This window comes from Mastigoproctus giganteus, chromosome 7 (genome assembly GCF_048544385.1).
Source record: "Mastigoproctus giganteus isolate SK-2022 chromosome 7, ASM4854438v1, whole genome shotgun sequence".
NCBI classification, from domain to species: domain Eukaryota; kingdom Metazoa; phylum Arthropoda; class Arachnida; order Uropygi; family Thelyphonidae; genus Mastigoproctus; species Mastigoproctus giganteus.
Genome location: NC_143581.1, coordinates 28704105 through 28728194, shown reverse-complemented (window position 1 = coordinate 28728194; position 24090 = coordinate 28704105). Strand labels below are relative to the sequence as shown.

General features: G+C 33.9%; 1 protein-coding gene across 2 annotated transcripts in view; it reads left to right on the top strand.

The window, feature by feature from the left end:
* Positions 1-24090, top strand: part of LOC150082765 (endonuclease/exonuclease/phosphatase family domain-containing protein 1-like) — a 97602-nt gene that overhangs the window by 6918 nt on the left and 66594 nt on the right. Inside the window, exons 2-3 of one of the 2 annotated variants that reach the window (XM_090377587.1) lie at positions 6944-7119; positions 16680-17719. In XM_090377587.1, coding sequence (XP_090233713.1) covers positions 16779-17719 — 941 coding nt within the window. In that variant the 5' untranslated portion in view covers positions 6944-7119; positions 16680-16778. The remainder of the gene's footprint in view (positions 1-6943; positions 7120-16679; positions 17720-24090) is intronic. The other variant, XM_090377586.1, reaches the window with a different exon arrangement.

Genomic DNA, 24090 nt, shown 5'->3' with positions numbered 1-24090 from the left:
ACTCAGGTGCTGCAACAGTGATTCTTGGATGCTCCTGGATGATACTAGTGTACACATAGCACAAATAGTATTATTGAAGAAATGTATTAAATATGTTCATGCATTTCTCCTTGCATAGAAGTATGTAACTTAGTGACCAGCAACATTTATGAAGGTCCATATAATTTAGGAATTTTATTTACATTTTATGTTAGTGTATTTCCTTTAAGTATCCCTATTTACAGAGATACTCTTAGAGTAAGAGACTTTATTCAGGATTTGTAAGCTGAACAATTTGGAAACTATGTATCTGCATGGGGATCTGACAGATGTGTTTAAGACCATAAAAGACTTCAGGTAATTTAATGGAGACATATTTTTCCCTTTTTGTTATATTGCAAACAAAGAGATGCAGATGTGAATGCTTAAATTAAAATTGGATGTAAAAAAATTTGTTTTTATTCAAAGAGTAATTACTGGAACAGTGACCAGTTGAACTCACAGGGTGAGATAAATTATGCATTTTTAAAGTGGGATTATATAGCTTTTTTAAAAAGTAAATAAAAATATGAAAATAAGGAGACTATTTTTGATGGTGGCAGATATCCTAGGCTTTGTTTCCTTGCGTCATTCTGCCATATACTAATACAAATTTTAATACTGATATTATCAAAGTTACTTATTACATTCCTTAAATTAGCATTAGTAAAGGCACATGATGCAAGAAAGCAAGCTTATAAGCATCAGCCAAAAAAAAAAAAAAAAACTTCTAATTTCACCCATCCACTCACTCCAAATGTTTGTCTAGTTCTGCCTTGAATCTATTTAAGCTATCAACTTGTAGCAAACAACCATATGCTGCCTAAAGGCAAATTTCTGCACATCTATCCTACAACTGTCCTTCCTCAATTTGAATTTATGCCCTCTCAGGCGATTATTCTGAGCAAGAGGAAGAATCCCATCAGCATTTAGCATGCTCAAACCATTCAAGGCTTTATACATCTCAGTCAGATCACCTCGCAGGTGCCTAGTCTCCAGACACTGTATTTGCAAAACTTAAGCCTTTCTTTGTAAGAGCTACCCTTTGTTCCCTTCACTAATCTTGTTGCCCTACTCTGCACTTGCTCCAGCAGCTCAACATCCTAAAATGAGGCCTTCATACCTGTATATGTACAGTACTCAAGGTGTGGCCTGACCATTGCCTTATACAAGGGGATAATCACCTCCTTATCCCTGCTAGAAAAATTCCTGTATATCATTGACAAGACAGACACCATGAGCTACTCATGCAGACCGTCTGTGCCGCTCAGAAAACTTCATATCTACCTGCACAATTACCCCTAGGTCCTTTTCATTCTCTACCACTCTCAGTGTAGTACCACATAGTTGATACGTTATTCTGCTTCCCATATACAGTACTTTACATTTGTTAATGTTAGACTTCAGTTGCCACCTCTCAGCCCATCTGCTCAACTTTTTTTAATCCTGTTGCAGCAGCTTACTGTCATTAGTATCATTAACAACCCTTCCAACCTTTGTATTGTCTGCAAACTTGGACATGAAGTCTGATATACCATCATTAATAAATACATAAAAAACAATGAACCCAATACTGAACCCTGAGGGACTCCACTAATAACATTAGTCCACGAAGAGCAGTGTCCATTGATTACCACTTTCTGTCTTCTCCCACTCAACCATCCCTTTATCCATAGCAATAATTTGCTTCCAATGCCACACTGCTCCAATTTGTGCAGCAGGCTTCCATGTGCAACAGTATCAAAAGCCTTTCTAAGATCCAAATGTATGATATCAGAGTTATTCCCTGCAGCCAATTCCTTTGTGACCACATCATAGTATCCAATCAAATTGGTCAGACAAGACTTCTCGTTAACAAAACCGTGCTGTGTCGGAGCTATAACTGAAGCCTTGTTTAGATGATCCTGCAGTTCTTCTTTAATCAATGCCTCCATTAATTTCCCTGGAACAGAAGTTAAACTAACAGGTCAGTAATTACTTGTTGCCCTTTGATCCTCCTTTGTGAATTGGTGTCACATTTGCACATCTCCAGTCAATGGGTACCTCTCCTGAGTCCAAGGAAGCTCTCATAATTATATGCCAGCTCTGGTGTTGATGCGGGTAGCTGAGAGCTGATGGGCCCCTCAATTTAGATCCTTTGAGGGCATCCGCCTTGTCTTCAAGCTCTCATATAGGCCCCATAACAACACTGAGTTGTCGCCTGATTTCCTCACACTCCTTACATTGTGCACACATAAAGACATTCCTCTTGGCAATATCATGTCCCATCCCTGATTGCTCGACAAACATCAAACAAGCAGTACATTTTAAAATCATCACTAAAAAAGCTATATTACATAGCTTTTTTAAAAAGTAAATAAAAATATGAAAATAAGGAGACTATTTTTGATGGTGGTTGATATCCTAGGCTTTGTTTCCTCTCATCATTCTGTCATATGTCTCTACTATTGCTAATTTTAACCGTATTCCTGTCCAAGAGGACAGGAATATGGTATACTGTATCAGTTTGATACTGATACTATCAAAGTTACTTATTACATCACCTGAGCTATAACTCAGTTATTATAAATTTTCATTTTAATATTGTTTTTGAGCTAAATCATAAATTGTGTATTTTTAAATTATTTTTTAATTTACTTGTTTAGCAAATTAATTGCATTTTTTAAAGAGAATCTATTTACAACTTTATATATGGAAGAACTTGAGTAAAAATGGTGGTGGTAATATACTTTGTATTGTGGAGAGTAGTAGTAGTGGACAAAACCAGTCATGTGCAGTAGACACAAAACACCTATACCTTGACACGAAAAAGCTGTCTAAACTCATTAAGTGGGTGTTAAAGTTCATAACATAGTTATAACACATGATAGTGCACCCACATTCCATTGCGTCATTCACATTTCTGGCAGTACTACTCCACAGTAAGGTGCCTTCATAGCCAGGTTGGCACAAGCAGCAGTGCGAAGCGCATGCTTCTTTATTAGACTGGGGTTCAAGCCCGTGAGCCACCAAATATGGAGGATGCAGAAAGGTCAGGGAATGACCACCGCCATATCCCTGGAGCAATATGGCCTTAGTTGCTGCCAGGCGCCTCCGTAGCCAGGTGGGCAGGAGTAGCAGTGCGTAGTACACGCTTCTTGATTAGGCCGGGGTTCGAGCCCGTGCCCACCAAATACGGAGGATGCGGAAAGGTCAGGGAATGACCACCGCATATCCCCTCGGAGCAATATGGCCTTAGGTGCTAATGCTCTTAAAAACCAAATAACAAACAAACCTTAGTTGCTAATGCTCCTAAAAAAATCCAAACAACAACAATTCCACAGTAAACATTATATAGACTTTACAATTTTCTTTTTGATGTGTAACTTAAAAATGGAATCTAGATGCTGATGCAGATATTTTGCTAGCTCTTTTTAGTTATACTACCACTTGCATGTTCTGTTGAAAGTAAGTATCTATATATGTACTTATTCAAAGAATTTTTTCCCAGTGTTTTATCTTCTCTTTGGTGTCATATGCATTATTCTAGACGACATTCTGCCACGTTAAAAAGATTTTGACAACAATAGTGAGTAATCTTTAATATTGTTGTCAGGGCTTAGAGTAAAAAACAACCTAAAATATTCTTGTTCTAGGGACAGCCAACACATTTTATTTTTATAACATTAAGATAAATGTAACTTGTGTAAAGACCTAATTATGCCTTTAATATGATTTAAAATGGGGGAAAAATCTGTTTTTTGTAAGGGGGAGCATTATGATTGCTGACAAACTGCAGGACCATCCAGACAGGAATGCAGTTGTGGCAAGCACAGCATGGATTTGTTAAGGGGAAATCTTCTCCGACCAATCTTATTGGACTATGATGCAGTTACAAAGGAACTGGATGAAAAAATAGTAATTTTGACATTGTGCACCTAGATTTCAGTAAGCTTTTAATACAGTTCCACATGAAAGACTGCTATTACAAATTGGAGAAGAATGGCATTAGGAGCAAATTACTGCTATGTATAAGGGTATGGTTGATTAAGACAAGACAGACAGTGGGGATCAATGGGCACTGCTCTTCGACTTGTTTTCTTTATTTATTAATGATATTGAAGAAGGCATATCAGGCTTAATGTCTAAGTTTGGATGATATAAAGCTTGGCAAAAATTAGAATAATTAGGCAAGACAGGCTGAGAAGTGGCAATTAAGGTTTAGCATTGACAAATACAAGGTACTGCCTGTGGGTAGCAGTAATCCCAGAATAATATATCAACTGTGTGGTACCACACTCAAAAATGTTCTTGTTTATACTCCAGCATGACCACCAAGTCAAAGGAGTTTACAATAAATCATGAATACAATCATTAATTGTATTTAGCAGTCATAGGCTTGGACCGCAGTTTATTCAAAAAATGTGTGCTGTTGCACTCTTGCTCCTGATCACTTGGCTATGTCAGGCCTAAAGGTAGTAGGGAATGAAAAAGACCTGAGGTAATTGTGCAGTTAGACATGAAGTTTTCTGAGCAGTGCAGACAGGCTGCTAGGATAGCTCATGGGGTTTTGTCAGTAATATACAAGAAATTTGCCAGGCAAAGATAAGGAAGTAAAATATTCTGCTGTATAAGGCATTGGTAGGCTGCATCTTTTGTACTGAATACAGGTTTGGAAGCCTCATTTTAGGAAGGATGCATTGCAACAGCCATAGAGAAGAGCAATAAGATTGGTGAGGGTAAAAATGGGTGCTCTTAACCAGAAAGACTTCAGTTCTGCAAATTGCATTGTCTGGAAACTAGGCAGTTGCAAGAGATCTGATTGAGGTGTTTAAGGCTTTGAATGGATCAAGTAAGCTAAATGTTAATGGCATCTTTACTCTTGCTCAGACAACACACATACGAGAACTTAAAGTTAAATCGAGGAATGATGGTTACAGGATAGATGTTTGAAACTTTTCCTTCAGCCATGAAGGAAAAGTTTCAAAAGTTTTCCTTCATGGTAGTTGATTGTTCAAACAGACTTCAATCAGGTGTTGAAGTGGGTAGTTTGAATAGATTTAAGGAATAATTAGACATATTATTAGAGGGATGGACAGGTGATGTTGGAAGTTTTTGTTTTTTTTTCTGATGTTGCGTAGGCTTGCTTCCTTGCATTAGTTGTTACCTACTAATGCAACAGCCAATTTTGCCATTTTGTACATGTTTTCCTAAAAGGTGTTGAAGAAGTGTTTGTATGAAACTGCTTACACTAATAATGACCAGTTAATATTGATTATTGTGTTTTGGCTAGTGTAATCTCCTTCAACGTATGCCTCAGTACAATGTTTTTCAGCCATGTATGGCCATTTTCCAGAATGTCAAATGATGCTCTTACTATTTTAACTTATTTTGTCATAAATGCAAATAAGTTGGCAGTACAAGAAGTATCTCTTTTTCATAAATCATGTTTGCATTTTGCTTTTGACTGATTTTTTTTTCCATGACCTTGACTACTTACTACACTGAAAATTCTGTACTTCAAAGGTACCATCTTGGAACTACTCTTGTGCAACAGCACTATTTGTCCTCGATTCCTTTGGAACCCTGCCAGTCTTTAGACTTTCATTAGTTGACTCTATCAGAAAATTACTGTTTTTTTGGTGTAATACTTTTATGATTTTTGAGATTGTTTCATTGATCTTTGTGATGTTCAGTAACTGTTTGTGCAGTGTTTTTTGAAGGTGTCACTCATTTAAACTTTTGCATTTTGAATTGAGACATAAAGGAAAGTGGATAAGGTTGGAGTTGATGAAAATTGTCTGGTGGAAGGCTTTGTTATTTCAGTTGGATTCTTTCCATGCCTTTACTCTTGATCACCATTTTTGTTTTTACACATAAAGAAAATTTACATTTTTTTTAGCATAATTATTTAATTAAGCGACTAACAGTTTTAAAAGTATATTGAATTTTTTTCTAAAACACTTTCTCAGTTTATTTCAGAAGATGCTAATCAGTGTTAAATACTAACAGGTGTTAACTGAGTTTTTTCTAATGAAAACACTTCAAAAAAAAAAGTTCAGAAACTGTTGCAGCCTTAAAGTGTAATAGATAAAATGCTTAGCATTAGATTAAAGTTGTTGGTATTTTTTGGGTTAAAGTATCTCGACAACAACTTCAGTTTTATATTTTTAGCTTCAGCTGATAGGAAAATATATTTTCATATTCTGATAATCAAAAACAGAAACCTTGCCATGGGTTATCAGTTCAATTTGGTGCGGCTGTACTTCAGTACACCTGCACTTATTTCTCCTGACCTTTACACCAACTTTCAATCATGTGATGCTTCATGTGTCTTTATTTAAGAATCATTAATGTATACAGGTGGAGTTGTTTTCTTAAAATTACTGTGTATTTTCTAGTTTATTATTCATTTAGAATGTCTTTATACGCATTTAGAAGATTTTTTTTTGAAGTGGCAATTCTTAGAATAATTATGTTATGCATTTGATATTTGTGCATTCATAAATAAAATAAAAGAAGCTGATGAGGAAATATATTTATGACACATAAGTGCAAGTGTTAGAACTGGAATAACTACTCTCTATTGAATAAATAAATGAAAAAGCTGTCAAGTGAGAGAGGATGACATATTTTCAAGATTCAGAGGAATAAAAGAAAAAAAATTGCATTGCATTATTTAAAGAAAGAGTAGTTGTTGTTTCCATGTGGTTCATGACCTACTTTTAGAGATAATCAAATTCCACCCTAAAGTTGGACAATTACAATGCACATTAGAAATAAAGTACTAAATGCAAAGTTTTTATTTAAATTGTTTGAATTAATGTGTGATATGTGTTTCTGTACATTGTCATTTTTTATTTTCTATATTCGCTGCATTGTGTAAACTATTGAGATACCAGGTCTAGTAGTTAATACCTCTTACATCCCATCCCATTTCTACTAGGATTGTTGGTCCTCCTTTGGAATTACTCACAACAAGAAGCCTATACATGACATTTATCTAATTTTCATATTTGCAGAATATTTCTGTGCACAGTGGTGAAATGCAGCATGGGTATGTCTTTCTCATTTTCTGCAGATATTTCAGATTCCAACCCATAAACATACCTTACAGTAGAGGTAAGGGGATTTTCTACCAATAAGCATTGAAATGTGAAATGCATGAAATGCCACAATAGTTGGTTATTTTTTTTCAACATCATAGAATATTATTAGTTAATAATATTCATCAATAAACAAGGTGCACATTAATGTAGAACTCATTTTTATTTCTCTGTAAATAATTCATTGCCTATAATGTATTTTCTTTCATTATTTTTGTATATTTCTCATTACTAAGTTATTAAATTTAAATATATCAAATGGTAATTGACTGTTAATGTTGATTGACTATGATATCATGATTCACATTTTTTTTGTGTCAAAAATGTTAGATGTATATAATCAAATAACTGATGAAATAAGTCAACATTACATTTATATGTGCACATGAGAGAGAGATATTGTCCTTGTGTTTTATATAGTCACATTCTAAATCCAATTTAGAATGTGACTAAAAGCTAGTCCAGTTTTATGGTTGTAGCTGTCACATATACTAGGTAGTTTCCAAGTTATGTTTAACTTCTGATCACATTAGTTTTCAAGTTATGTAGTTATCAAATTGTTATGTATCTGTCAATGGATTTACTAGTTTGTTTCTTTCATTGTTTGTATTATTCCCAAATTCTTAAACAGGATTAAAATAATTTTAAACATTTTTGTCTTTTGTTAATTCAAGAATTGTGGCCATACAAATGTTGCTATTTATTAAGAATAAATAGTTCAGGTTGCTGACACAAAATATGAGGTTTGGTAGTGCCTAGTTCTTAAAATATTTAAAGAAATTGTTTTTTGTGAAATATGATTCTGTGTTATTTGATATATTAACATTATGATAAATGCACAGGAAAACTTGTAATGTAAATAGGCCACTCTGTGCATGGCTGAAGATTTTAAGATAAAAACAAGGTTACTGTATGTGATGACATTCTCTGGGTGTCTTCTTCCTCCACCATGTATGCCTTGGAGACACTTTAGCACTAGTTATTTATGGTTACTTTTTTGCTTCTTTATAAATATTTATAAGTTTAGTGTTTATGTACCTTTGGATAATCAGCTCTCCAGCGATCTCTTCAGGTTGCTGACACCAAGTTATTATGTATATGGCATTATAACAAGCAAAGTAATTAATGTATGCTTGTTTTCATTCTGGCAAATAATTGGAATGATCTCTTTTACTAAGTTTGATAAGCCTGATATGCCCATGTTGATCTTGAATGTTGCTAACAACATAGTTGCAGTTTTTACTGATGAACCACTGTTTCTCTGCTTGGTATTGTTTATCATGAACTGTCGGAGCTCTATATAAGACTCAGTCCCTTTGTGACAGTATAGTGGTTTTGCCACTTGTTACTCATTTGGAAAGATCTAGGTTTGAGTCCCATTACAGACTGGAGGAATTTCTAAAGGCCTCTTCAGTTCGGGCTGTAGTTAGCTGATCTCAGGTAGAGGAAGAATTTTCTCCCAATGAGTTATTCCAGGTTTTCCAGCCTGCACAATATGAAAATTGGCTTGTGAACACACATTACACAATGTATGTAATGTGTGTTCATAGATATAATACACAATAATGCAATATGACCTTGCTAATGTGCCTAAAAACCAACAACAAACTTGAGTGCATTCAATGAATTAGGAATTTTGAACTGCAGACTTTGTACTCAGTTAAATTTCATGCCTATTTTGCTATTTAAAATTTTTGATTAACATTAACCTTCCTCAGCATTTTATTAGATTGTCTTTTTTTTTTTTTAGATAAATGACTATCTTTCTTCCTACCAATGCAAGAACTTTTTGTTTATTGACTCAAAAAAATGCTCTTTTCATCTTTCTTATTCTAATCCACATGATTTTTCTTTTAATTCAAAATAGAATTTTAACTAGTCTTTCCAGGCTTATTTTTCTGTTACTGTATCTAATATAGTTAAGGAATGAAGCTTTGTGGTAATTATCCATAGTAGATTATTCATATAATGACATTGACGAAGGGATAAAGGGCGTGATATCAAAATTTGCAGACTTCATAAAGATTGCGAGAGTCTTTAATGATAAATGCCAAGCAGGGCTCCTTTATGATGACTTGAACAGACTTCAAGAATGGTCAGAAAAGACAGTTATATTTTAATGCAGCAAAATGCACTGGAAATAGCAACCCCAAAATAAATTATACATTTGGTGGGGTTGATTACAAACAGTAAAAGAAGCATGGTATCTGGGAGTTACAATATAGGCAGACATGAAGTTTTCTGAGCAGTGTGAACAGACAGCCACAAAAGCCCATGTTGTCCTATTGAGGATTTATCAAACCTTTTGTGAGAGTAGGGAGAGGCCATAATTCCACTGTACAAGGCAATTGTAAGACTGCATTTGAAATACTGTCCAAGTATGGAGACTTCCTTCTGAAAAAAAGACATTGAACTTATAAGGATCCAAAGATGGGCAACTCGAATAGTGAGATCGGCAGAAGGATGACCATATGAGGAAAGACTTCAATTATTTGACAACCAGGGCACCTTAGAGGGGTTAGTAAAATGAATGAAGGCAGAATTTTCACTGTTATAAAGAATTCCAGCACTAGGGGACCATAAATTCAAATTGCAGGGGAACAGATTTAGACTAGATTGTAGGAAGTTTTCTTTTTGGCCAGCGAGTTGTTGATGATTGTAACAAATTGCCTTCTCAGGTAGTTGAGGCTGACAGTTTGAAGGAATTCAAAGGTCAACTGGATGGTACCTACAAGGAGGGAAGTGCATAATATGTATTTTCTTATCTACTTTTTTTTTTTTTTTTTTTTGGCCAGTGAAGCAAATGCCTGTGGCCTCATTGTACTATATGACTAATACTAATTAATTTTGTGATGAATCACTCTTTTGCCACGTGAATGATATAGCGTTAAATTAAGTGCTTAAGACACTTAATAAATTTACACTAAATTTTGTTACGGTGGTGATGTTTCAGGCCCCATTCTGAATCCTGTCATCAGACCATACGTTAGCTGTTAAGTTTGTCACACCATGGCTTGTCTAACGAGCCCTAAACCTTGTGTATTCCTCATGGGCACTTTGAAAAGATATTTTATTTTTATGTAGGGCTATTTTTGAAAAATAATTTGAAATATTAGAGACCTATTAAAATTTGAAGAAATAGTAATGAATCAAATAGCCTAAATAGTTAAAAAAAAGTAACTGTTGAAATATAAGTATTTAATGCTTTGAATGGATTGAGTAAGTTAAATGTCAATGACATCCTTGCTCAGACAACATTATTATTAACTATATGGTGCAAGGAAGCCCGACGCTTATGCTTCACCAGCCAAAAAAAAAAATTTCCCCAGTTACCCTGAGAGAGAGAGAGAGAGAGAGAGAAGTAGAAGGGAATCACCAAGAAAAAGAAAAATGATGATATCCAGCTCAGGACCCTGGGTGTGCCAAGCCCATACTCATCAGATGTGAGCCCCTGGGGGTTATATGAGGGGGGGGTGACATAAATTAAAATTTACGAAGGATGGTTGCAGGATAGGTATGTGGAAATTTGCTTTCAGCCAGCAGGTAGCTGATTGTTGGAACAAATTTCCATCTGGCATTATGGAAGTGGGTATTTTGAATAAATTTAAGGAATAACTAGGCTAATTATTAAAGTGGATGAACAGGTGATGTGGGAAGTGTTCTTTTTTTTTTTTTTTTTTTCCTCTCCCTTTTGGGCTGATGCTTTACTGTATATGCTTACTTCCTTGCCTCATTTGCCACCACTAATACTAATAACCAAAAACAATTTTAAAAAAAGTATAATTTGGGGGAAAAAAATACTAGATTTTTTAGTATATAATGCAAAACTGGAGTGTAACATTTAAATTTGAGCTCTTTTGAATTTTTAGAAGATAAATTTATCTTTCTGTGTAGACTTTGAGATCACATGTATTTGAGGATATGAAGGCATATCTACTGTTCTCCCTTATTTTATTTATTTATTTATTTATTTATTTTTTGCTACATACCCTCCTGACTTCTACCTTTGGTACTGTAATGGACCTTATATATGGCTTATAAAACTTCCAAAACTTTATCTTTAGGAATGGCAGTTCCATTCTGTCTAATCACTAATGGTCTGACATACCCCTCCAAAAACACTAGGAAAAATCGAAATGAGTTCTACATAAAAATCAAATTAAGTTTATAGATAGGATTGTTTCCTGACTCCTCTTTGGCATTAATAAATAAATAAAGGTTGACTTTAATATGCTATGTGAGACTTCCGAAAAGGAATTATCAATTTCATTTTGAATAGAACTTAACTTTATTTTTTGGCTTTTTCAGAGTCCCATCTTTGTCCTACTGATTCCCTTTTATGTATACTTTTTTGCTACTTTTGTAGCTGTTGTTGTGGTGGGGGTTTTATGGCTATAATGTGCCTATTCCTTTATTGTAATAATATATGAGAATTTCTTGTCACGTCGGAAAAGGCTGAAATCAGAAATGACTAAAAACTCCAATTTTCTTCAGAAAGTTAAAAAAATTCAGGAATATTTGCATTGTCACCAATGACATTCTCTAGAGTTATTGGTTTACGAAGGTTAACCAAAGATAGCAGGGTTGTATTTCTGTCTTGTTTATCCAAAATTCAATGAGAATGTGTTTCACGGTCAAATTTAGAGAATAATGTGGACACTGTGGTGATCATCTCCTGTGAGTAAATAAAGGTGAGTCAAATGTGTATGGCCCATTCTTGCTCTTGAAAGAAGTACTTCTTCTCGTCTTGATGAATGGACACTGGAATGCCAAATTCTATGATTCTGTTTAAATTTAAAGTTTGTTGTTTGTTTGAGAGTGCCAGAGTGCTGTTCATTTTGTTAGGCATGCACCATGAATGATTTGTGGATAGTCTGATGCTGGAACAGGGATATTGGTTAAATCTAAGGTAGTTGGATTTTTTGCAGCTTTATCGGCCAGTTCATTACCAGAAATTCCAGAATGTGCCGGAATCCAGCAGAAGGTGATCAGTTGGTGGCGCTCTTCAATCTGCAGTAATAATCTTCTAATTTCATTCAAAAAAGGGTGAACTTTATCTGAGGAGTTAGATAATGCCATAATTGAGCTGAGGGAGTCAGTGTAAATGACAAATTTTAATGAGCAGTCAGAACATAGATTTTCTAAGGCTAGTTTAATTGCATATAATTCTGCTGAGAAGATGCTGAATTCAGGTGGAAGGGATGCTGAAATAGTGGTATTTAGGAACACTGCTGCTGCTCCAACGTTTGAGTTAGATTTAGAGCCATCTGTATAAATTGGAGAAAAATCAAAATATCTGTGAGTGTGACTTGCATGAAGTTGTTTCACATTTGATGCTTGAAAAACATTTTTTCCCCACTGGCAAAGGTAAGTGTCACAGGTGGGTAGAGGAGTAAGAGTCCATGGTGGTGGAGCGCATGTTACTACCTCTTGTACAGGATGAATGGAAACATTCCAAACCTGCATCAGCTCAAGAAGGCAAAGACCAGCTGGTTTTACTATACTAGGCTTAATTCTGTAGAGGTTTTCTAATGGTGTCTGAATAGGTATGTCTGAATTGGATGCGAGGCACAACTTTGTATTTTGACAGCATACTTCAATAGCAGTGTTTTCCTACGTAGAGTTAAAGGGAGTTCATGAGCATCAACGTATAGAGGCTATGTGCTGGTGATGTTCTGAAAGCCCAAGTGCAATCCTCAAGGCACTGTGCGGTGCCTCCATAGTCAGGTGGGCAGGAGCATGTGTAGCACACATACATCTTGATTAGACCAGGGTTCGAGCCCGTGACCACCAAAAATGGAGAATGTGGAAAGGTCAGGGAATGACCACCACATACCCCTGGAGCAATATGGCCTTAGTTGCTAATGCTCTTAAAAACCAAATAACAAACAAACAAAATCAAGGCACTGTGCTGAACTGGTTCAAGCCAGCGCAAAGCACTTGCTCTGGCAGAATCATAGACAGGAGCACCATAATCGAGACAGGATTGGATTAATGCCCTGTATAACTGAAGTAGGGAGGTGCGATCTGCACCCCATGTTATTGCTGATAAAGTTCTGAGTATATTTAACTTTTTCAAACAGGAAGTACGTACATTTTTAATATGGTCTAGGAAATTTAATTTGTTGTCAAGGATTAAGTAATTTTGTAGTAGTTTCTCTTCTTGTATAATGTTGTTATTGTGTTATGTTTTGTAACCTTCCTTAATTCTTAATCAAATGTATGATTGTTCTGTGTGTTGGAATTTAAACATTGATGTAATTCTAGAAGGTGAGCCCCCAGCTGCCTACTGTTCAGGGCATGCAAGATTAAAGTACTCCTATGTATCTTTTATTTACAATAAATAGATATTTTATTTAATTATTTTGGTTTATGGTGATAATGTAATCTGATTCCTTAAGGATAGACTGACTACCCTTAAAATCTGTCCATAAGGATAGACAGGTTTTAACTTTATCCTACAGTTATCCACACTACAACTCAAGAATTACAATTATATTTGTGTTAAATATAAAATGTATTCAGAATATTTCTTATTTTATAGTATATAGAGTTTTGTGTTATAAAGTTTTCCAGAAGTTACTATATAGATTTTGGAAAGCATTAATGATGTTTGATGCTAATAAATTTGGGTCTTGACATTAAATATGCTTTCCTTTCTATAATATACTGTGTTGTGTTAGATGAGGATATATGCTAGCCATTCAGTGCCACCTAGACAAAAACAGGAATTTAATTTGCCTTGGAAAAGTATGTTGTGAGGTGATGATGTACATGCCACTCAAGGTCAGTAATGTATAAGTGGCAGAGAGTTATGAACTGTTTTAATGAGGAATGTTATGGCATAGAGGATTTATTTATCATATATCTGAGTTAGTTAAAACAATTTAAAATAGAAGCACATTGGCTTTAACATCAGTACATCACATTTGTTGTGCAGTAAAAAAAAGGAAAGTTGTAATTAGAAATTTCGGGAAAATTATTTTCCCAAAATTTCTAATTACAACTTTTATTTGCAATTTATATTAAGTGTAATAAATAATGCTATCTACTACTTGTAAAATATGGTGTAATATAATTTCATTTTGTTAATTTATTTAAATTATTTAGTCTATAAATGTATATACAATACATATGTGTACTGAAATATAATTTAAAGAGCTTATTATGGAATACAGAGTTCAGTTGGGCTGTGTTTATGCTTCATTTATTTTTAGTTTTCTGTTAGATGCATTGGTCTGCTCCAAAATACATTATGATGAAGATAAAAAAAAAGTTCTGTTTGTAGTTCATCATGACCACTAGGTCAGAGCAGTTTACAATTAATCATATTGATAGTGAATAAAATCACCAACCTTATTCAGCAGTCATGTGGGCTTAAAGAATACTCCACTCAATGTGTCTGCTACTGCACTCTTGTGTTTGACTACTTGGCTACTTTTCTTTCTATTTTCTATAATGTTTGCTTACTGTGAATTTTTTATTTTTTCAGTTTTGTTCTGTTCAATTCTTTGCATTTAACCTTAATCTATATTCTCTCCCCCTCCCCCACACGTATATAATTATTTGTCTTAGTATTTTTTCAACCACAGTATGTTTATTTGTGTAATTGTAGTGTGTTCAGAAAATATATTATTACTTTTGACATGTACAGCAATATTACAAACTTCAAACAATAGAAAGAAAACAGATGCTTCTGGTTTCAGAGGTTTAGTGTCAAACAACGTTAACTATAAAATCATTTTGTAGTTAATGGGGCTTGGTTAACTACAAAATCATTTTATAGTTAACCAAAAAAAAGTCATTTGACATTTTCTTGGTTTGCTGGAAATGTCTCGTTATTTTTAATTTCTATTTTTATGGTCAGTTAGCGTGAGATTTTTTTTGTTCATTATATAAATTACCTTATTAATTAAATTTTAGTTTATTAAGAGTGGTAAGGATTTTTGAATATTCTGTATGCATTATGCAGATAAATATAATATTCATATCCATCTGCATAATGTATACAGAATATTTTAACAGAATACCATCTAGCAAACAAGAAATATTTGGTTTTGTGCCTGCTATTTTATGTCAGGACTTAAAGTTGAATTTTACAAACATAACAGCACTGGAGTATTACATATAAGTTATCTCTGCATTAATTTGAACAGCCCATCTTCTTAGCTGATTAGCAGTGTTTTGTTTATTTGTATATGTAAGAAGTTGGCTGGGCAGTCAGAACTAAATCATTAGTTTCTTAGTCACTCACAAAGATTTTTAGACAATGAATTGATTTAGACAGTCATTTTTATTGTCCTTATTTGCACAAATAGAATTCTCATTTCACCAAACAAATGATTTTTGGCTTCATATCTGCTGTTTGAGTTCAGTGATTCATTACTGAGGGTAGTTCACAATTATTTGTCATTGAATTAAATTTTTAAGAAATTTTACCATTTCTTAGACAACCATTAAAAAGGCTTCATGTAAATAAGTAGAGTATAAGAAAATAAAAAGTACTACGTAATACAGCAGCATGTAGTACTATAATAGAATTGAATATTTTTAATACATTCAAATCACTAGCCGTTCTACCTCTAATTATGCTATTTATATAAGAGTCATTACAAAGTGGCTTTTAACTTCAAACATTAATAATGACTATTTATCATGTGAAAGGAAAGCAAATGTGAAATTTATATAAGACAGTTGTAATATTGCATTGGGAATACTGTGTCCAAGTGTAGAGACCTCATTTGAAAAAAAGGCATTGTTTCTTTAAGGGGTCCAAAGATGGACAACTTGCATGGTGATTTTGGAAAAAGGGTAACTATATGAGGAAAGACTCCAATTATGTGGGCTACAGAGCTTGGCAACCAAGCACTTTAGAGGGAACCTGATTGACGTTTATAAGGCTCTGAGAGGGTTTAGTAAAATGAATGAAGACAGAATGTTCACTGTTATAAAGAATTTCAGAACTAGGGAATTTCAGAGAATTTCAGAATTCAAATTACAGGGGAAGAGGTTCATACTAGATTATAGGAAGTTTTCTTTTAGCCAGTGAGTTGTTGATTACTGGAACAGGTTGCCCCTGCAAGTAGTTGAGGCTGCCAGTTTGAAGATTTTTTTTTTTTTTTTTTTTTTTCCCAGTGCAACAAAAGCCAGTGGCTTCTTTGCACTATATGGCTAATACTAAACAGCATCACAGTGAAGAGAAATATATTGGTTTCATTGGGGTGTTGTTTGTGTCTATCAGAAGCACTGCTTTAGGAAAAACAGAAAGTGGTGCATTTTTCAAGTGCAGAAGAGAAAAAACAGTATGTTTTTATTTGAGGAAACCACGTGTTTATATCTGCACCACAACAGAAACCCACCCTGCAGGCCCTCTGTTTATGAATGGCACAAAATTTTCGTGTAAACTGGGTGCTGTGTTGATGTGATAATAAAACTGTTAGGGCTACTGTGAACATTGGAACAGTGAGTGACATAGGCATATCGACCACTTATCTGAGATGTATGAAATTTTGCTTTTTTGATATATATTTGTCTGCCATAGCTAATTGGTAATTATTATTATTTTTATTTTTACAGAAATATCATTCCTCTGTTATGTACTGTTACTTGGAAGTTGATCTATGGATTGACTTGGAGGTTCCAGTTCTCATAAATTTATGATTACTAATCGTCATTATGGGCCAGTGTATCAGTGTTCCACACCGTCGAGCATCTTCATTTCGGGAAGAATCTGGAAGGCGATTCTACAAATCAAAAAATGGTAATTTAAGTGCCACATTTCATATCTTAGATTCTACCTTGAGATGGGATCTACTCAATGTAAACAGTGCAACAGAAGAGGAACTAATGACTCTTCGTGGAGTGAATCGTCTCATTGCTCATAACATTGTAGAATATCGCCAGGCTATAGGTGGCTTCCGAAAAGTGGAAGACTTAGCATTAGTATCCGGAGTTGGCGCTTCTAAACTTGAACAGTTTCGGTCAGAAATATGTGTTAATAATAAAAAACGTGGTGGTAGTTACTCATCATCACTTAGTCAGTCTATGGAGTCTTTACCAAATATTGAAAATGGCCCTCGTCCTCCACGCTCATCTCCTTTAAGACTAGTAAACATAAACACTGCAAATGTTTTCGATTTAATGAGTATAAGAGGAATGAAACAAGAAATGGCAGCAAATATAGTTCATTATCGTGAAAAGAAAGGACCTTTTAAATCAGTTGATGAATTGTTCAAAGTTAAAGGCTTAACCCCACAAAAACTTGCCCCAGTACAACTTTATCTTACTTTAGATCCATGCAATTTAGATAATGATTCCACACCAAATAATAGGATAAGGTCTAATTCCTTTAAGAAATCAAATCATCGAAGAACAAAATCTGTGCCATCTTCTCATTGCAATGGAAAAGTTCGAACTAATGGTGTGAATAACAAAGACTTCTATGAACTTCTGTCAAAACAGTGCTCAAGGCCAATATTAGAAAGAACTTTTAACTATTCCAGAAATAGTCGTCCAGCTCTCAGGGTGGCATCGTGGAATCTTCAAAAATTAACTGTAGAGAAGGCCAGAAATCCTGGAGTTCAAGAAGTTATATGCAGAACAGTGTTGGAAAATGGGTAAGATTTAATATTGAATTAGTAATAAAATATTTAGTTATTTTTATGAAACTAATGGACTATACATGTGTATTAGAGTGCATTTTGCCTTAAGTATTATAATCTTTGACATTAATCTTATGTAAATAAACATGCAGCTACAGACTAAGATAATCTGGTTAACCTCTTTCACTGCTTACTCGCTCATGTGGGAAACATATTTACTCTTAGCTAACTCAACTTGGCAGTGGAATAGATAGGCATGTGGAATATGTGAAGTGACTGGGAAAGAAAAGCTTGTAATCTTTATAGAGAGCATACAGACTAATTTTAGCTAACATCTGCAACACTTACTGTAAACTAGGTTAAAATGGATAATGCATAACTGTCCATATAATTTTGTTTTTATATTTTAAATATTCTCCCATTATACATGTGTGTATACTTTTTAAATGCACAGTCTAATAAAAGTTCAATTTACATTGCATTTAAATCTGAGTTATTTCTGATTCTCAATAACTCAGTGTTATTTTCTGAGTATCATACACCACTTTATAGTGGATGTTCTGTTATATCTAATATTCTGTTTCTGTGCTAAATGTTTGATAATGATATAAATTTTAGTTACAAACAAAAAAAGTTAGAAAATATTATCAAAATAGATATTGAATTATATAATTTCTATTGCTTAAATTATATTTTTCAATTTAATCATTTCGTTTTTCCATTGAATGCTTTTTGCATCTAATTAGAAATTTCATTATCGCTATCCTTAATTTGTCTCATCAGAACCTGATTATGAATTTTTTCCTTACCTAAAATTCTTACCTAAAATGCATTTCATTAGTTAAATGATTTTAATACATATTAGCATATATTATTATTATTATTATTATTCCAAAGGTAAGCATATATGGAAAGTTAACGGTTGTGTAGATTTGTAGAGTTCATTACTAATATTATTCTTTTTTCTCAGTTAATGAGTATGTTAATTATGAGTAAGAAGATAACTTATAATTACAGTACATAAAATAATAGATATATATAAACTTTTATATATAAACCTTTTTTTTTTTATATAAATGAAAGTCTGAGTAAGATGTATTGTAATTTCATTGCAATGGGGAGAAGTTGTAGCCAACTTTTCCCTGTATTGAAATGAAATTAGCGTAAACAAAGGATGTTGCATGGGTACTACATGATAAACATTGCAGACTTCATTGAATTTCTGAAATAAATTTCAATATTCCTTATGAAAAGAAATATCGAAATTGTGCAAAGCTTGAGTTATTCCAAAAAGAGATAATCTGGGCTGATTAGTGTTATAGGACCTGATGCATAATAGCTGCATGAAGCCACAGCTGTTGCACATTAGTTATTATGCAGAATAACTGTGTGTAGCCAGCAATTAATATTCTTTATAAAAAGAATAGAATATTTGGTCATTAGATTGACTGTCAATTTAAAAATTTGATTTTCAAAACAAGGTAAAATAGAATTATTTTAATATATATCAGAATGTGTGTTAATCTTGAAACCAGATAATTATATATAATCATAATTTATATGAAAATGCCTCACAGACAGAGCTTTCTTGTATGTTTAATGCTTGTACGTAATAACTTAAACTTGGGGTCTATTTTTTCATTGTGAGTATGAGGTTGACTAAAGCATGGCATCCAAGTACTGTGCTCCTTCTGCACCAACATAGAGTTGGCCTTGCATGGAATCATTAAGAAATATTAAAAATTTATCCTCCACATTGAAAAATTATCCACCATCATCCACTGTACCAGTTGAACTGACTGTCATAAATTCTATTAAAAAATTTTGAGTCTTATGTTATTTGAGGCAGTTATATGCAGTTGCAGATTCGGGAGGTAATCAGGATACCTCCACCAGTGCCTGAGTATACTGGAAAAAATACTGTTTTGTGATATTAAGTTGTATGTATATGATATAAATGGTAAAAAGTGAAGATAAATTCAAGCTAAATTTGAGCTTAGTTTTCAATTACATATACTGTATAATCATTGTTATATTGCTTCTCTGACTTAAAAAAAAAAAAAGTCTGAATCCACCCTTTTTTGATCAGGTAAACCCTCTGGTTAAAAAGCAAACAAAAAGTATGAATGAATGCATTATTCAGTGGGATAGCATTGAAATAATATCTTCAGATTAAGTTGCCTTACTGTTATGATGGTTATATTGATATTGCAGTACAGTACTTCATTTCAAAAGGGAAAACACTGCAATATTTTCAGTTACTGCTGATAGTTAACTAAGCAGTCAAGATTCAACCTTTACTCTACTTTTTTCAGTACATATAATTATGAAACCTGTTTTATTCTTGTTTCAAGATGGCAGATCAAAAAGAAATCCTCCTCATCAGGATACTCTAGATTCCTCTGTCAAGCTGGAAATATGATTTTAATTGGACTAAACCATAGGTTGCCAAACTTTTATACCTTGCATCTCTCGTAAAATATTTCATAAAATTCTTACCCCATCCCCACTTCTTGAACAAGTGCAAATAAAAACAGATTTGACATAAAATTTATCCATGAGTATATAGATTTTTATAAATTAATATATACTTCAGTATATTTAAATCTCAAAGACTGAAGTAAAATATGCTTCATACCTGCATTAATGGGATGGCTGTCCTTTTTTTGTTTAAAAAAAAAAAAAGATGCTTTGTGAAACCAAGATATACTCAACTACCCCAAACCCAAGTTTATCTTCTCACAGAGGCTTGTCCCATACTTGGGGAACCTTTGGGAGGTGCTTATAATTTCAATCATCATCATCTTGTTTCTGGATGATGTATTGAAAGACAAACACCTCAGTGATGATATCCTAGAAACCCATTCATATATACTCTAAGTTTGGTTTGGTTCAGATTGTGAACATTAAAGTTTGGTATAAGCCAACTCCATTTTCAGAAAGCAGGCTAAATCTCTCTCTCTCTCACAACCACATACACATATGGCAATTTTAAGTTTTATTGAGGAATAATTATTTGTTGTGCTTTATTATAAACAGTTAATTCATTTTTGTAGTAGTAACATTTCATGATACCATCATGCTTAACTGTAATGTCAGTCAAGATTTAGTTAGTTAGCTATTTACTTTGCCCTTCTAATAAATTTGTCCAATCGTCTTTACTGAAAATTGGATGGTTAAAAATGAAAAAAAAAATTCGCCCAGCAATTGTGGTTGAAACAAAACACAGTATTGCATAGAATACAATTTTTGATATTAAAACAAAATTTCTACACATATCGACACTCCTGTATCTATTTCTTCACAGCATGCAAACAGAAATTTGATCACAACCTCATCTGCAGTTTTCAGAACCAGTTTAGTACAGCTTAACCTCAGTATACTGTGGTACAATACATGACACAGGTGTGATCACATAATCCAAGGTGGATATTTAAAAAACAGCAGTTTATGTCAAAACTCAATTTTTTATTATTAAGTGTTTATCTCAGAAGAGTTGCTAAGTTGCTGATGAAACATAAGGTACTTTAATGTGTTTATTTATTATCTATTAAATGAGCATGAACTATGCTTAACCAACTCAGTGCAATGTCATTTCCAAAAAAAAAAAAAAAAAAAAAAAAACTTGTATGTTTTTAGAATTTGTAATCAGCTAGAGTTAGTGTTTTCCATAACTATACTGTACTGTGTTCACTACTGCTGTTAATAACTCAAAGAAGTATGTCCTTGGGAGAAAGAAGGAAAAAAAAAAAAAAAAAGTTCAGTTTTTACATGATTATTATGTGATTTTGTATGTAAAATGATTTCCAAGATGTGGATTTTTGCATTACATGCCAGTTTCCATGACAGCATTAATTACGTAACTCTGTGTGGAGGAATTACCTGTTAGAATAAAATAAAGCTATTTTTTGTAATTGAGAAATGTACCACTACTTATTTTAAAGTTAAAACTTTATATTGTGACTGTTGATTATTTTATATGACTGTGTTCCTTAGTTTTGAACAGGAATTGAGAAACCACCACTATGCAAACTCTGCTTATTTTTATATCATATACCATGTGTGGAGTTTGTATTGAAAGAGGCTTATAATAATGAGAAGGGTGATTAGCTTTGTTTGTGTTGGGCTACCTTAAATGTAAACAATACCTCAATTAATTGAATTTTTTTTCCAGTGTAAGTGTAAAAAAAAAAAAAAAAAAAAAAAAAGTGCTGAGTGTAATTGAAGGTATTCTGCTCCATTACGATGCTCATGGAAACCAAAACCTGGTACCCCAAATATGTGACATCATCTTTACTGATTATTATGTACATCTGCAAGGCTTAGATTATATAACTGAGCCATTCCTTATTACCTGTTTATGGTGTATAGCACCATAAACCGTTAATATAACTTGTCCCATGAGAATCCCCAGAAGTTATTGTATTTCCTCTCTACCTTGCTCTTCAGGCTGCTTCATATCTGAATAGAAACACTGCAAGGATAGGTTTCTCCTCTGCTTGTGACTGCTATTAGTATGGGATATCCCCAAAACTAGCAGTTTCCAACTCGCCTAACACTGCCGAATAGCATCAACAAATATTCTTACACTTCTATATTTAAAATTATCTTATCTCTCTAAAAATAAACTTCTATCTGCCTATCCCCCCCCCCTCCTTTTATAACTTCTAAAATACATATAATGGATATTCTTTAGATTGGTGTGAAGTCGGAGTGGGGTTCCCCAAGGATCGGTTCTTGGACTACTGTTGTTTATGATTTTCATAAACGACAATGGGATAGAAGGCTTGATGTTAGAATTTGCAGACAACATGAAGATTGGTATAATAGTTAATGACCAAGCAGCACTCCAACGGGCTGCAAGAATGGTCAGAAAAGTGGCAGCTATATTTTAATGCAAGGTCTTACACTAGGGGAACAACCCCAAAATAAATTATACACTGGGTGGGGTAGAAATAAAAACAGTAGAGGAAGAAAGGGATCTGTGAGTTATAATACAGACAGATTTGAAGCTTTCCGAGAAGTCTAAACAGGCAGCCAGAAAAGCCCATGGTGTCCTATTGATGATTTATCAAATGTTATCCTGTAAAGATACTGAATAAAGACATTGACTCAAAGGTGAGATTGGCAAAGGGGCAACCATACAAGGAAGACTCCGATTATGTGGGCTACAGAGCTTGGCAGCTAGGCACGTCAGAGGTAATCTGATTGAGGTTTATAAGGGTCTGAGAGGGATTAGTAAAATGAATGAAGGTGGAATTTTCACTGTTATAGAGAATCTTGGGACCATAAATTCAAATTATAGGGGAAGAGGTTTAGACTAGATTGTAGGAAGTTTTCTTTTAGCCAGCAAGTTGTTTATTGCTGGAACAGGTTGCCTTCGCAGGTTGTGTTGAGGCTGACAATTTGAATAAATTCAAAGGTCAACTGGATAGTTACATAACTATCCAGTTGTTATATAATTTGTATTTTCTTATCTACTCCCCCTCCACCTGCTAGTGCACCAAAAGCCTGTGGCTTCCTTGCACTGTATGGCTGTTACTATTAAATTTTTATTTATACTCTAGATATCAAAGACCAAGAAGAGTTTAACCTGTGGAAAATATTTTTCTGATTTTCACGTATCATTTAATTTGTTAATTAGTAAGGTAATAAAGTGTAAATCTGTACTTTATCGCTTTACTTTTGTAGCCTGTGGATAATATTCCTCTTATTTTTGTTCATTGGAATTGCCGTTAATAGAATTAAAATTCAATTCATCAATGTTGATCACAATCACCGGCACTTACTACATATCATAGTGAATGGCATTTTGTTATGGAGTGCCGATTGTACAGTGAACCAATCGTAAAACATGGGTCCACTGTAGTGAATGTGTTGTAAGGTGTATACAGCACAAACATGTGCAGTGCGTCTGTGGATCAACAAATATTGCCAAGAAAATGCGACATGAAGTGATTCATTCCCCCACCATTGTACCCCTCGGTACCAAGCACGAGCAACGCATGACCCAATGAGTACCCCTACCAGGGATCATTCTCCACCGTATTTAATAAATAAATTTCAATGGAAAAAAATTTATAATTCAACATGTCGAAGACCAATAGTGAGCGTTGTAAGGTATAGAGCAAGTATACATGCAATTTGACCACCGAAACCACCTCCATTGAGTAAAAAGGAGAGATTTAAGTTATTTTGACAGTGGAAGAAATTACAGCGTGCGATGGAATTGAACAAAGAAACCGAAGAAGGTTCATCCACATCTTCAGAGCCTTACAATTCCCCAGAAATGTTAGAAGTGAATTTGGAAGAAGGAGCCATGGAAGTTGATACTGCAAATGAAAACGATGAAGAGTCCCCAAAGCCCAGTCGTAAATGAAAAGCAA